The sequence below is a fragment of the Lethenteron reissneri genome, chromosome 49, assembly GCF_015708825.2.
Source record: "Lethenteron reissneri isolate LAM-NWPU_2019-01 chromosome 49, ASM1570882v1, whole genome shotgun sequence".
Lineage (NCBI taxonomy): Eukaryota > Metazoa > Chordata > Hyperoartia > Petromyzontiformes > Petromyzontidae > Lethenteron > Lethenteron reissneri.
The window spans coordinates 2,956,050-2,971,243 of record NC_083827.1 but is presented as its reverse complement, the minus strand read 5'-3'; the positions used below and the strand labels follow the sequence as shown (position 1 = coordinate 2,971,243).

The following is a 15,194-nucleotide window of genomic DNA, read 5'->3' as shown; positions in this document are numbered from 1 at the left end:
TTCCCATAGGAAATGAATTACAGTCCGGATCACGATTTGCATTTATATGACGCTCAGACGGGCGCTGTCACCCCACGGCATCTCTCTGCGCCGCGCAGCGAACGCGCGAGCAAAAAGGAACAAGATCGCGACAAACGTCGCGGATTTCGTGGTAATCGACATCAACCAATCATGATGTACCCACTGCCGAATTAAGAGACCTTCCCCAAGCCCCCGCCATCCACCCTCGCACGTGCACATCGCTCCATCTCCGCGATGGACGTTGCTCTCGAGTGCGCGTTCCCCGACTTCGGCTGCTCAATGTCGTCTTCAGTGTCGACCACCGGATGGTATCGGTCCCTTCTAGACGTGCCGCCTCCTGCCCAAGGCCCCCCACTGACTCTTCTTAAACAGTCAATCCAGGGCCTACCTTGGCTCCTCCCACCCTCAACCAGTATATATATACAAGGACTGTTTTCTTGGAATTTCTCTTACTTGATACAGCTATCGTGCTGTGACGGTTCCACCTGAAGACGGAAGCTTGTGTTGCCTCCGAAACGTCATGATTTTTATTTTTTATTTTTATTTTATTTTTATTTTACTTTGATTAATTTAATTTTTTTACCTACGTGACTTTATCGAAAAAAACCTAAGAATATGAATCCTTGCAGTCACGAAAGCTTCAAATCTAGAATCAACGTGACCACGCCTTTCATCTGCGTTCCATGAGGAGTGGATTTTAGTTGGACGGTCAAACAAACCGGCACGTATGAAACTTGATTTGAAGCTTTTGTGACTGCAGGAATTACTCTTTTGGTTCTTTCGGTAAAGTCACGTAGAAAGAAAATAAATTAAATAATAGAGTACGACGTTTCGACTGCAATACAAGCAACCGTCATCAGGTACACCTATGAAGGCCGGCACAGCGCACGATGGGGGTGACGTGGTGGGTACAACTGCCGGCCGCTTTTGTCTCTCTAGTGGCGATATTTACACATTGCAAGAGGTACTAAATTTAGTCTGAGTCGACCTAATGGAGGCACATGACCCGTTTAGATAATCACCGCTCCCCACGAAGTAGACACAAGACAAAGGTCCCCCGTGTAGCCTTAACAGACTGTTGGAGCAAGTGCTGTTAGCGAGCACCGATGAAGGCCGGCACGGCGCACGAGGTGGTGGGTGGCCAACACCACGCCCGGCCGCCTTTGTCTCCCCAGTGGCGATGTTTACACATCGCACCAGGTACTCATTTGAGACTGATTCGACCTAGGGGAGGCCCAGAGCCGATTCAAATAATCGTCACCGGCGTTGGCCGTGAGCAGGAATCGAACTCGGGTCACCGAGTTCGTAGCGCAGCATAGCGCTAACCACTAAACTACCGCTGCCCCGCGAAGTAGACACGCACGCACAGACACACACACAGAGATACAAGCACGCACAGACACACGCACACACACACGCACAGACACACGCACGCACACACACACACGCATGCACAGACACACGCACAGACACACGTACACACACAGACACACACATAAACGGATACACGCACAGACACACACACAGACAGACGCACGCACACACACACGCATGCACAGACACACGCACAGACACACGTACACACACAGACACACGCACGCACAGACACACACAGACACGGACACACGCACAGACACACGCACAGACACACGCACAACAACAACAACAACCGCCATTCGCCACTAAGTGGCGGTGACGTCACCACGATGCTTGTGCCAGGCCAAGTGCACCTTGAGGCCACGTGAAGTGTCGAAAGCCCGCTGGCAGGAGGTCACGGGGCAGACCCAGCAGGTGCCACGGGTCGACTGACCGAGATGACCGAGATGACTGGCTGATGCACCACCTGTGCCCCCTACTGTGCCAACTTGCTGTGCTTTAGCCACCCGGCGCTCCGCTCGTTGTTGTGAGCGTCGCTCCTCCGCCCTCCGTTGTTGTTGGAGGGCGACTGCCTCCAACTGCCCAGTAGCGTCCTTCACGAGCCTCCTCCACTGAGGCCGATCTTGACACCGCTGGTACCAGTCATCGGCAAGTCCACTCAGCTCCACGTCCTCCTGTACCACATCACTCCATCTCTTCTCCAGCCCGTGCCGCGCCCGTCTAGCCCCCTCGATCCGGCCGAACAAAAGCTGTTTAGGCATGCGGTGGCTGGGCATGCGGGCTACATGACCCAGCCAACGCAGCCTTGCCTGCCGGAGGAGCTCACTGATGGGACTTTGCCCAGATCTTTCAAGGATTTGTGAGCTCCTCACACAATCCAGCCTGGTTAAACCCAGGATGGATCGTAGGCAGGCCAGCCTAAATGTTTCCAACCGGCGAAGATGCTCCACCAGGGGGGTCCACGTCTCGCAAGCGTAGAGAAGGGAGGGAATGACCGTGGCCGAGAAGACCTGAAGCTTCGTGCGGAGCGACAGACCAGGTAGCTTCCACACAGCGTTACGCAACCGATGAAAAGATATTGCCGCTCGACTGATTCGGAGTGAGACCTCTGCTGATAGACTGGAGCCGGTCATAAGCACACTGCCCAGGTATGGGAAACTCTCCACTCTCTCCACAACTGCCCCATCACCAATTGGGAGTTGTGGGGGTGGAGTGTCCGATGGTACAAAATACCCAGGCAGGTGCTTAGTTTTGGTGGGGCTGATGGTAAGGCCCCACCTCTTAGTGGCACGCTCCAGTCTCAGCAGCAGCGTCTCCAACTCCTCCTCTGAGTGAGCAGCTATTACCAAATCATCGGCATACATAACGTGGTTGACCAATAGGGAGCCATCCCTTGATCGCACCCGGGCGTCGATCAGCCTCCCATTATATCTGTACCAAATGGAAATTCCCCCGGTACAGCTATTGAAGGCTTCACGAACTACGCGGTCAAAATAGATGTTAAATAATGTGGGAGCCAGAGGACATCCCTGTCGCACCCCAAGGTGTACAGGGAAAGGCTCCGACTCCCGGCCACGTAGTTTTACCCGGGCCCGCTCACCATCATGAAGGTCCTTAATGATCGTGAGCAGAGGGTCAGGGACTCCGAAAGCACGAAGAACAACCCAGAGCCCAGGCCTACTGATGGTATCATAGGCCTTGACCAGGTCAATAAAGCAGAGATGTAGGTCTTTTTGGAATTCCCTACACCTCTGCTGTAGCAGACGGACAGAAAATATGGCATCTGTGCAGGACCGCCCTTTCCTGAAACCGCATTGGGGCTCCGCAAGCCTCTCCTCAGCGTGCCTAGCAAGGCGATGTTGAATAATCCTTGCCAGGACCTTACCCGGCACACTGAGGAGTGAGATGCCCCTGTAGTTGTTACAGTCGGTACGGTCCCCCTTCTTAAAGAGGGGAACCACCAGGGCATCCTTCCAGTCCTGCGGAACCCGTCCAGTGGTCCAGACTGTTGTTATGATGTCATATAGGGCAGTCTGTGCACAAACGCCACCCTCCCTCAGCATTTCGCTTGGGAGATCATCTCTGCCCGATGCCTTCCCTGGTCTCAGACTCCGGATCGCCCTCAGTACTTCCTCAACAGCTGGCACCTCCGCCAGCCACTCACAGGGGGTGACCTCTTCCAATATTTGAGGCACCGCAGCCTCAGCAGGGTTATCACCACTTTGTGCCATGATGTTTTCCTGGCTGAGAGAATTTCCCTCCCCCAGGACCTCACAGAAATGCTCAGCAAATCTGCAAACCTGTTCCTGGGGGTCGGAGATTGGATCACCGTTTTTTCCTCTAATGATGGTAATAGGTGTGGCGCTGCAGGTTACTTTTTTGATGGAGTTAAATAGTGATTTGTGATCACGGGCCACTGAGGCAGACTCCATCTCCTCAGCAACCCGCGACCACCACCCATCCTTACAGCGCCTTACGGCTCTCCGAACTTCTGAGCGAAGGCTGCGGTAAACCTCCTCATTCTCTGACGTGGGATGCTGTAGGCGATGAGAGTGGGCCTGACGCTTTTTCTCAATTAACCTGAACACCTCCTCTGTCAGCCAGGGTTTCTGGGGAGGTCTGGACCGCGTACCCAAAGCAGCCATTGCAGCTGCATGAGTCACAGTCTTAAACCTCGCCCATTTCCCCTCGACATCAGGTGGAGTGGGGGACGATGCCAACCCCAGCTGCAAGCGATGATGAAATTCTCGCTTGCAACTTTCATCAGCTAACTGAGACCAGGCCACTTTTGGTTGGAATGGGATCCTGGGTGTACACCCACCACCGGAGTGGAAGAAAGGCAGGCGCATCTTACAGATGACTAGTCGATGGTCAGAGGAGAGATCAGCTCCACGGTAGGTCCTGGTGTCAAGGACATGGGTTCGCATCCGCTGGTCCGTCACTATGTAGTCCAGCAGATGTTCTTGCCTGGACCCGGCATGTATCCATGATGTTGTGTGGATGCGCCGATGCCGGAAGAGCGTGTTGGTAATTACAAGCCCATGGGCTGCACAAAAATCTAGCAGCCTCCTACCGTTATTATTGAGCTGATCTGGCCCATGCCTTCCAATCACTCCAGACCAGGTATCAGCATCATGACCAACTCGGGCATTGAAGTCACCCAACAAGATGACTCTGTCCCGAGTGGCCACTTTAGCCAGCACCTGTGACAGGAGGTCATAGAAAGAGTCTGACTCATCGGCTTTGCCTGCATCCCTCCACGGATGTTCGTCTTCGGTGGGGGCATAAGTAACCACGACCACCACTCCTCGCCTCTGGTTGATGGGAAGGCGAGCCCAAAGTATCCTGGGGCTTACAGCTTCCCACACCTCACCGCCACGCTCCCACGCCCCCTTCATTCTTTTGTTCAGAAGAAGAGCCACACCCTGTTGTTTGGCAGTCTCCTGCCCCGAGTAGAGGACTGTCCACCCCTCATGGTGGCAGGAGCCAGAACCGGTCCACCGGACCTCCTGAATGCCACAGAGATCCAGGCGGTACCGGTCCAGCTCCCGACAGAGGAGTGGCAGCCTCTCCTCCGCAGTGAGCGTTCGAACATTCCACGTGGCCATCCGCAATGGTTTTTTGTTGTTTCTGGAGGAGCCCCGAGGGTGAAAATTCAATCTCCTGGCTCCGCCAAATGGGGTTTGGCCAGGAGACGTCATAAAAGCCTGACCCCCCGGGGCCTCCGGCACAAGCTTATTTGTTACAGGTTTATGTTTAATTCGTGGTTTAGTGGTGGTTAATTGAAGGTGGAGGGGTTACCAGCCCCTCACACCCGTCCAGAGCCCCCGTTTAGCCACTGTGGTGGTCACAGACGCCATGAGGGGAGAGGCCAATGGGCATTGGCCCTCCCCCCACAGCACTGCCCACGACAGTGTTGCCCGTCCGGCACCGCGAGGAGGTAGGAGGTTGTTTTGCCGGACGACACACGCACACACACAGACACACAGACACACACACAGACACACACACAGATACACGCACATAGACACACACACACAGACACACACACAGACACACACACACAGACACACAGACACACACACGCACACGCGCTTCCTAGCCGTGAACGTTATCGGCTAAATTGTTGGGTCAGGCCCATGGACGCGGGGTCCGTGCCGCTTGATCACCCCCAGCGGCTCTCGCACGGGGCAGCTGCAGGGGGGGGGTGGGGATCATTCACAGAGAAAAACCTCGACCCTCTTTTTGTGAATGCCCAGACGAAACGAGAAGAACGCTGGCAACAATAATCGTCTAATTAAAAATGAACTGTGACTATATACAGCCCCTTTGTCGATGCGCTGCTGGATGAAGTCCCTCGTTCCACTTCCGTGTACGGCATTGTAGGATTATTTGACCATACTTCACCACGCCGGTCAACGCGGGTTTGTCACCGTGGGTTGGAGTAGTTGCGGTGGCGTAGCGGTTCGCGCCCTGCGCGAAGAACTCGGCGCGCCCGGGTTCGATTCTCGTTCATGGCAACACCTGTGACGACTATCTGAACCTCCCCTAGGTCGACTCAGTCTCAAATGAGTACCTGGTGTGGTGTAAACATCGTCACTGGGGAGACAAAGGCGGCCGAGCGTGGTGCTGGCCACCCACCCCTTCGTGTACCGTTGCGGCCTACACGTGTGTTTGCTAAAAGCACTTGCCCCAACAGTCTGTTAAGGCTATACGGGGGATCTTTGCCTTTGGTGGGTGAAGGAGACCCAGGAGTGCCTCCATTATCATTCGTCGCTGGTGTCAGCCGTGGCCGGGAATCGAACTCAGTTGGCCAGGGCTCAGGGCGCAGTTCGATAACCACTGCGCCACTGCTCCCGTATGTGTACACGTGGAATGTGACACTAAAGCCGATAAAAAGCGAACATCTCCCCTTTTACCCTGAAGGAATTGATATCGACGCATATTCTGATTCGCGCACTGAGCTACCGACCAATAACAGCGATGGATATTTGCAACGGTCCTGGACCTTCACGAAGGTCGCCTCAGCCTGAATATGATGGCCCGGTGCGGCTTAAACATCAGCACTGGGGAAACAAAGGCGGCTAAGCGTGGCGTTGGCCACCCACCCTTAGTGTGCCGTGCCAACCTTACTTGGAAGTCGCCAATAGCACTTGCCCTAACAGTTAACTAAAGGCTATACGGGAAATCTTTGTATTTTTTTGCCTATTTGTAAATGTACGTTTGTATTTATTCGCGAACGTGTTTATGTGCCACTGCGTATTCGTGCGTGTATGTAGATTGTGCTCTAATGTATGTGTTTGTGTATGTTGGGTGTGATGCGGTACAAGATGATGTGGAGCTGAGTGGACTTGCCGATGACCGGTACTAGCGGTGTCAAGATCGGCCTTTGTGGAGGAGGCTCGTGAAGGACGCCGTTGCTACTGGGCAGTTGGAGGCAGTCGTTGTTGTGAGCGTCGCTCACAACAATGAGCGGGGCTCCGGGTGGAGAAAGCACAGCAAGTTGGCACAATAGGAGGCACAGTTGGTGCATCAGCCAGTCATCTCAGTCAGTCAACCCATGGCACCTGGGTCTGTCCCGTGACCTCCTGCCAGCGGTCGTTCGACACTTCAAGTGGCCTTAAGTGCACCTAGCCTGGCACAAGCGCCGTGGTGACGTCCCCGCCACTTAGTGGCGAATGGCGGTTGTTGTTGTGTGATTGTGTGCATGTTGGTATGGAGAGAGCAGCGACAAGTGATATCGGAAACATCCCCTGTACCTGCCCTCTATCGATATGTCCTTAAACGTTACCGTGCAAGTAAACACAACCGCGGGAGAGATTACGGCGACCGGGTGAGGTTTGCTTGCTTGCTAACAGCCCCTTCGTCTGTACAGCTATAGGCCAGGGGGACATGAGCGAGCACGCACACTCGCGTGTGTCTGTTCGTGTCTCTGTGGGCCAGACACTGACGAATGAAATCCGAATCTTGACCAGTTAGTCAAAAAATAAAATGCATTGATTGGTTGAAATATTTGAGCACGAAAAAAAAATCTGCATGAGAAATATGGGACAACTTTGTCAGGTTCGTCTTTCCGATCCATACGTCATGGCAGATTTTGACTAAACTTTGTACTTGACCAGGTAAAGCCCACTGAGCTATAAAGCTATTTTTTTAGACAATCTGACCACGAAAGATAGCTCAACGAAGTGCCTTATCATGTGGAAATGTATAGCAGCCAAATACTTTAAACGGATGTTGATTCTAAATGTGGAGGGAAAACCCACGCGACCACGTGGAGAACACGCAAACTCATTACACATTCACAGATAAAAGCCTTATTTAAAATTATAACAACATTTATCCATGATAGCCGCAGCGAGTCCTGCAACAATGGGTTATTATTTAATAAGATGTTTTCAGCCGATATATGAATTGTGAATTCACGTGGCAGGAGGAAACCGGAGCACCGGCGGTAAACCACACAGCGAGGAACAGATGGAAACAGATGGAGATCAGCCCGCTTGCTGTACTGCCTTTTCCTGGGAGTGAGTTCCACAACATCTTTGTAGGAGTATCAACCACCACCATCACGACAACTCCGGTCGTCATCCTCGCAGTAGCGGTAGCAGCAATAGCAGCGGCAGCGGCTTTTGGCTGCTGGACATCGAACAAAGGCGGTGGTCACCGCAACATCGCGCGGCGCTTTCAGATGCGCTGGAACGCTCTTCCTTCTGATATTAGGAAGCCTCTGGAGCAATGCACTTTTAAATAATCTAAATTGAAAACCAATTTATTTGCAACTTTGTGTTTAGTTTGTTGTATTTCCCCCACACCTCCGATTAGCACGGTTGGCTACATACGGTGCGAAATAAGTTCAGCACACACACACATACACACGTGTGGTGGTCCAGCAACCCTAGCTGCCGTCTCCACAGTGCTGGGTGAGAGGCCACGTGCACAGCCACCACCACCAACAACAACAACGCTGCACGGCAGACTGGTTTCTGTGGCTTTCCATGACTGAGCTCATATCGCCTCTTTATTTCCCTCTTTAGAGCATCCCAGTGCCCTGTCAATGTCGCCTAGCGAACCTGTTTGTGTGAACGTGTTGGACCAATAGCGACACCGCTCCTCGTATACTGCATTACGTTTGTTTTATCTCTTATTTAAAGTAAACGATTAAACTATATTTGCTTTTACTTGACCAGGCAAGGTCCACTGAGCTATGTAGCTCTTTTTCAGAAGCGACCTGGCCACAAATGATAGTTCAACGAAGTGGCTTATCATGTGTGTATGTATTTGTGTAATTGTGGTTATTCCGTTTTTGTAAATGGGTTTTAATAATCTACAAAGTAGTTTTCAATTTACGGTTGAGTTTTTGCGAGAGTTTGGATGGCTGTATCAATACCGAATCATAGCCTCCAACGATCAGGCACAATGGTTATTGCAATTCCTTGGTCTTTTCTAGAATCTGGCTTACAGTTTGATGTGAGTGCTCCAAAGTAGATAAACCTTTTCCAAACTTCGCTTGGTCCTCCCGTAGTCGCTGGGTCTCTGATTCGTCCGTTATTCCTCTCCCAGTGAACTTTGTCAATTTACCTGCGTGTGGTAAGATGCTAATGGATGTGTAATCTAATGGTTCTGTAATTCCAAATTGTGTAGATTATAGTCTTGAATTAGATTCAGTGTCTGGTGATCCCTTGACGTCGCTCTGTATTCCCCTTATTGAATTGAAGAATGAGTGAGGCGTCGTTTAATGAATTGAGATCGTTCATCTGTCCGTGTTAACGTTCAGTAAACAGAGCTGCTCGTTGTTAACCATCAAGTGATCTCGCTGGTGTTCATATTGTTCACAGTTACACCACCTGGTCCAGTGTTTTTTTCCCATCAGTAATCTTCATCCTCCTTACGCAAAAATGTAGTTTAATTCCTGGCATATATTAATCCACTGCTTAATTCAATAATGCCTCTCAGTGCCATCACCATCCCTTACAATCCTGCGATTGTCACAATTCTGTATATTGCTCCTGCGCATCGTAGAATCGCTCCATCTCCACGATGGTTGCTATTAAACTAAACTGAATTTTATTTGACCAGATAAGGCCCACTGAGCGATGTCGCTCTTTTTCAGGAACAAACTGGCCATAAAGATAGCTCAACGAAGTGGCTTAACGTGTCGAAATGTATAGCAGCCAAATACACTAAACGGATGTTGATGTTTAATGTGGAGGGAAAAACCAGGAGGACCCGGAGAAAAATACACGCGACCACAGAGAGAACAGGCTAACTCAGCAGGCGTCAGGGTCGGGATCAAACCCACCACCTCCTGTATACCAGGCGAGGTAGTTAACATCTCGACACCGTGATGCATCAGCATCAGAAGATAACCCCCTGATGAATACATAATTATATACTGATTTTAGAAACAAGGCTTCGACTAAACTTAAGAAAGTAACAACCATATCAGGTTATCATGGTCATAATCATAAGCACGTAAAAAAAATAAGCGACGACAAAACAATTGAAGATCGTCATGAACACGGATGCAAAGTTCGACTCCAGCGAAATTCTGGGGGAGAAGCGCCGAATTCAACGATTTCACTCGACAAATGGATTAATGAAAGTTGTGGAGACGCGAATAGAAAACTCGGCAGTGTGCGTGAGCCGAGAGGGCAGGTGCTGATTGCGGCTCTGGCATCAGCACGGTTGACTACGTACGGTGCAAAAAAAGTTCAACATACGTACAGGATGTGCATCAAAGCCATTCCATAATCTATGTATGTTGAACTTCTTTCGCACCATACGTAACCAACCACGCTAATCAGAGATGCGGGGAAGGACAACAAACTAAGCAGAACAAGTAAATCTAAAGGAATTAGTTTTCAATCGAATTCCTTGGCAGAGTCTGCAAAGGCTAAACACACAGCAGCAATTGATATTTAAACGGCACACACATTAAACAGATTCGTCTTTCCAAGGAACTTTTTTTTAATTTTCATTTGTCTCTGTCTTGTCTCGTATCTAATTTGAACTTGTTATATCATGGGCACTCACGATGATAATTGCAGACAAAAATAATAACAATAATAAAAAGTGTGCAAAGAAGCGTGCCTGCACTCACAATGAGCTGCGTTAGGCAGCTACTGGGGCTACACAAGGAGTTGGGCGAGACCAGCGTGGAGTGGAGTTGAGTTGTGAGTTGTGATCGTGATTCGTAGCAAACCGAAGTGCCCGAAGGAGAAAGTTTTCAATCAGTGGGTATCGTCAGCTGTGACGTGCGGATCAGAAACGTATCGACATTGACAACAACAAACAAACAACAACAACAACAAAAACAACAACAAACAACAACCAACAAACAACATCAAACAAATAACATCAAACAAACAACAAACAAACAACAACAAACAACAACAAAAACAACAACAACAAACAACAACAACAACCAAACAACAACCAAACAACAACAAACAAACAACAACAAACAACAACAAAACAACAACAAACAACAACCAAACAACAACAACAAACAAACAAATGGACCTACAGACGCCATCATTCGGACATCCTATTTTGTTTAAATAATAAATCATGTTCCTCCCTCTCGTTTAAAACAATTAAAAACACAATCCCGTCTTAGTCAACACCAATACATCAGCTTCATTAGAATAATAGTAACGTCATTTTATGTATCGAAGAAAGTCTCACTGAGTCCCACGACTCTTTTCAGGAGGGTCCTGCCAACTTGGGATATTTGGCCAATGCCAAAAGCGAGTGTTTGGCTTGGTGTGGCAGATAACAAATCTCCACACAGATGGATTCAGTAAGTCAATTTGCTGTGCTTTGCTAATTCCGCAATGTTATATATTTGTATAATACAGCAAAATAAAAGAGTCGCATTTTTGTCATTATATTGGAGCATGTCAACTGTTTGATAGATTGGTTCCTATTTAGGAAAATGTAATGTGAGCAGAGGCGATTTTCTTAAAATAACGATTTTATTAATATTGATTGACATGACGAGGATCTATCTAGTCTGGTGTGGATCAATCAGTTTTAAAGTCAATACATTTATTACCAGAGCATGTTTTTGTTTGCATGTTCACCACAAGTACGTGTGGTTAAAGCTGACATGATTTCTCGCAAAAGGTTTCTGTTTGGTGTTTTAACATGTTAACACAACTGTTTTATTGCCCGAGAGGGTAAAACCTATTCTTATATAAGAATCTATCTCATTGGTTAATAATACAATATTGATCCTGTAACTACAAAAATACTATGAGCCAGGGTTTCACTTGAGTATTGTACCACAGTAGGCCCACCGTCAGCGAGTACTCGTGAACAATGTCGAATAATTATATAATTTTTTTCAATCTCCGTGACTTTACCGAAAGACCCAAGAATATAAGAATGTCGAAGGTATACTAATAGGGTTTTTCCCCTTTTTTTCTGGCAACAAAACTGACACCTTTTCAAGGAATCATGTTTACATTAACCACAATACTTGCAGTCAAATGCAAACAAAAAACAATACTCTGATAATTTATGCATTGTCTTTGAAACTGATTGGTCCACACCAGAGACAGCTTTCTTTAGAGCCTAGTCTCATATGGTGTTCGACCAGATGACGCCAAAAGGCACGCACAAAAGTGCGACGAAGACCATGCATACCGGGACGCCTTTGTCTTCTCAGTGACCACACGAGGCGCTCATTTTAGGTTGAGCTGAGCTAGTTGAGGTTCACATGACGCCAGCGGTCCCCAACATGTTTAGCACCAGGGACCAGTTTCGTGGAAGACAATTTTGTTCATGGACCGGGGGGCGGGGGGTCATCATTGGGTCTTTACCCCTTTTCAAAGAAGCTCTCCAGCGACGTTTTTTTTTTTACTCATTTTGGCCAGGGATTAGCTTGTGTGTGGGCTTACCAAAACTCTGACTGAGGCAAGTGCGCCGTGGGGGAAAGATGCGCGTACGGAAGTGGTCAATTAAACAATGGGGGCAGGCCACGCGCGGACTCACCGCTCTCACCTCCTGCTGCTGTGCGGCCCGGTTCCTAACAGGCCACGGACCGGTACCGGTCCGTGGCCCGGGGGTTGGGGAGCCCTGATGTAACCAATGCCACAATGTGACCAGGGATCGAACTGGGGTAAACCGGGCTCACAGAGCAGCCGACGAAAGCGCAAAGTGAACCCCCACGGTGCGCTCTCTATCGGCTTCAGCGTCGCACTCCAACGAAGGCGAATTACTCGGTTCACTTGGAGGTCATTTGTTTGGGTCGTGTGTTTTGGTAAGTGTTTGGCGCGAGAGTTGGAGCGATGTGGGACTCTGGGCTGACCCTACTACCCTGTCAGAGCAATCAATCAAATCTCTCTGCGCTCTAATTTTTCTAATCTTGATTTTGAAAAATAATTCTAGTCTGCACTTTTCGACTTTCGGATGTTTCTAGTTGTGAGGACATACTCTTTGGTTCTTTCGGTAAAGTCACGTAGGTATGAAATGAAATAAATAACGACGTTTCAGGCGCAACTCTAAGCGTCCGTCATCAGGTGGGAAAACATGATGACGGATACTTGTGTTGCGCCCGAAACGTCGTGAATTATTTTATTTATACCTACTTGACTTTACCGAAAGAACCAAAGAGTATGGATTCCTGCGGTCACGAAAGCTTCAAATCTAGATTGTTCAGGATATATTTAACTTAAATCCGTGCTAAATGTCACCTCTCTGGCTAGCCTTCCGAAGACATCATTATAATTTACATAAATCACTGAGTGACGGCCGTCAAGCACGGCCAGTGAGTAGCAGCACGCCACACGAGGGGGTGGGTGGCCATCACGGCACCCGACCGCCTTTGTCTCCCCATTGGCGATGTTTCCACATCGCACCACGTATACCCATTTGAGACTGAGTCGACCTAGGACAGGCCCAGGACCGAGTCAGATCATCGTCATCCGGCGTTGGTCGTGATGCGGGATTGGAACACAGATCGCCGGGTTCGTAGCGCACACATACACACAAATATACACACGCGGCTGCCGTTGTCTCCTAATGCGATGTTCATGAGCGTGTAGCCGCAAGTGGTACTAATTTAAGGCTGAGTCGACCTAGGGGGAGGCAATGATTCAAGCTGCCACCGATGTGCACAGGTGCTGTTGGCAAGCACACCTTGAGGTTTATGTGGCGCACATGCAAGTGGTGCGGCTATCACAACCAGCCGCTTTTGTCTCTCCCGTGTTGATGCTCACACACCGTGACGTATACCCATCTAATGTTGCGTTAGCCGTGGCTGGGAATTGAACCCGGATTGCCAAGTTCGTAGGCGTTGTGTGCCAACCACTGTGCCACCTTTCACATTTATACAGACACGCGCACGGTCCCGTGTCCCCGTGTCCGCTTACCTCCATGTCTCCTTATCCCAGTGTACTAATCTCTCAATTCTAACATTTCGCTATGTCTGCGTATCCCTGTGTGTCCCTATACCCCCTTATCTCCGTGTCTCCATGTCCCTGTGTTCCACTATCCCCGTCTCCCCATGTCCCCGTGTCCGCATGTCTTTGTGTCTCCGTGTCCCCACGTCTCCGTGTCTCCGTGTCCCCATGTCTTCGTGTCCACGTGTCCCCATGTCCCCGTGTCTTTGTCTCCCCGTCTCCCCATGTCCCCATGTCCCCATGTCTTTGTGTCCCCGTGTCCTCATGTCTTTGTGTTCCCGTGTCCACGTGTCCCCATGTCTTCGTGTCCCCGTCTCCCCATGTCCCCGTGTCCCCATGCCCTCTTACCGGTTCCGCGTCTCGAGATCCCCACATCCCAGACCCCGTTGGGCCGCCGGGAGCCGTCGAAATCGGGGTTCAGTCAGATCCCCCCGTGGGATCGCATCGTCCGCCGATGTCATCATCGCCATCATCAACATCATCACCACCACAACGATCCTCCTCCTCATCATCGTCATGCTCATCATCGTCGATATAATCATCGTCCAGCGCCTCTTCTTCGTAAGGTCACCCAGACTCGAACTTATACCGGCCCAGGCCACACGGACCAGGGAGCCAGCGCCGCAGTTCGAACACGGCAGAGCCATCGTGGACAGCAGCTGTAGCAGCAGCCACTGCAGCAGTAGCAGCAGCTGTAGCAACGACGGCGGTAAATGTAGCAGCAGGAGTAGCTATCGCAGCGACAGCAGCAGCAGCGGCGATAGCAGTAGCAGACTAATTACGACAAGCAGAAGTCGCAGCAGCAGCAGCAGCAGCTGTGACAGTAGCTACAGCGGCAGTAAGCAACGCAATTGCTGCATCCACCACCACTACAAGCCCCGAACAGCTATGCTAGCAGCTGCAGTAGCAGCAGCAGCGATATGAAAAACAAAACCAGCACAAGCACAAGCAGGTGGAGCAGCAGCCGCAGCAAATCTCAGTGCGACCACGGAGAAGGGAGGCGTCGAACTGGAGCCCCGCAGTTGTGAGCGGCTGTAGTCCGTGCGATACGCCGCTCCGCTGCTGCTGCCGCCGCTGTTGTGTGTATCGATCAACGTACGCGTGTGTCTCTCTGTGCGACACACCGCGCGTGTGTGTGCGTGTGTGCAATGCCCCAGCGCACGGCTTCCCCTGGCTGGCTTATTGTGCGAGAGACGTGAATGCGGCTCGGCACGGCGCAAATCTATTGGGACGCCACATAATCGGCTTTATTAAGGAGGAGGAGGAGGGAGCTTTCCAACCTCCTCCTTCCTCCGCGTGGGTCTGGAGAGCGTGAGTGCCGAGTGCTGTGGCACGTGTAGGGTGGAGCGGTGGGACAATGATTGGCGCGATTCACGGTGTGACTGC

General features: G+C 50.3%; 1 protein-coding gene across 1 annotated transcript in view; it reads right to left on the bottom strand.

The window, feature by feature from the left end:
• The window catches only part of LOC133354888 (neural-cadherin-like), a 76,151-nt gene extending 61,560 nt beyond the window's left edge, over positions 1–14,591 (bottom strand). The window contains 1 exon segment of the mRNA XM_061572040.1: positions 14,157–14,591. Coding sequence (XP_061428024.1) covers positions 14,157–14,455 — 299 coding nt within the window. The 5' untranslated portion in view covers positions 14,456–14,591.
• Between the last annotated feature and the right edge of the window lie 603 nt (positions 14,592–15,194).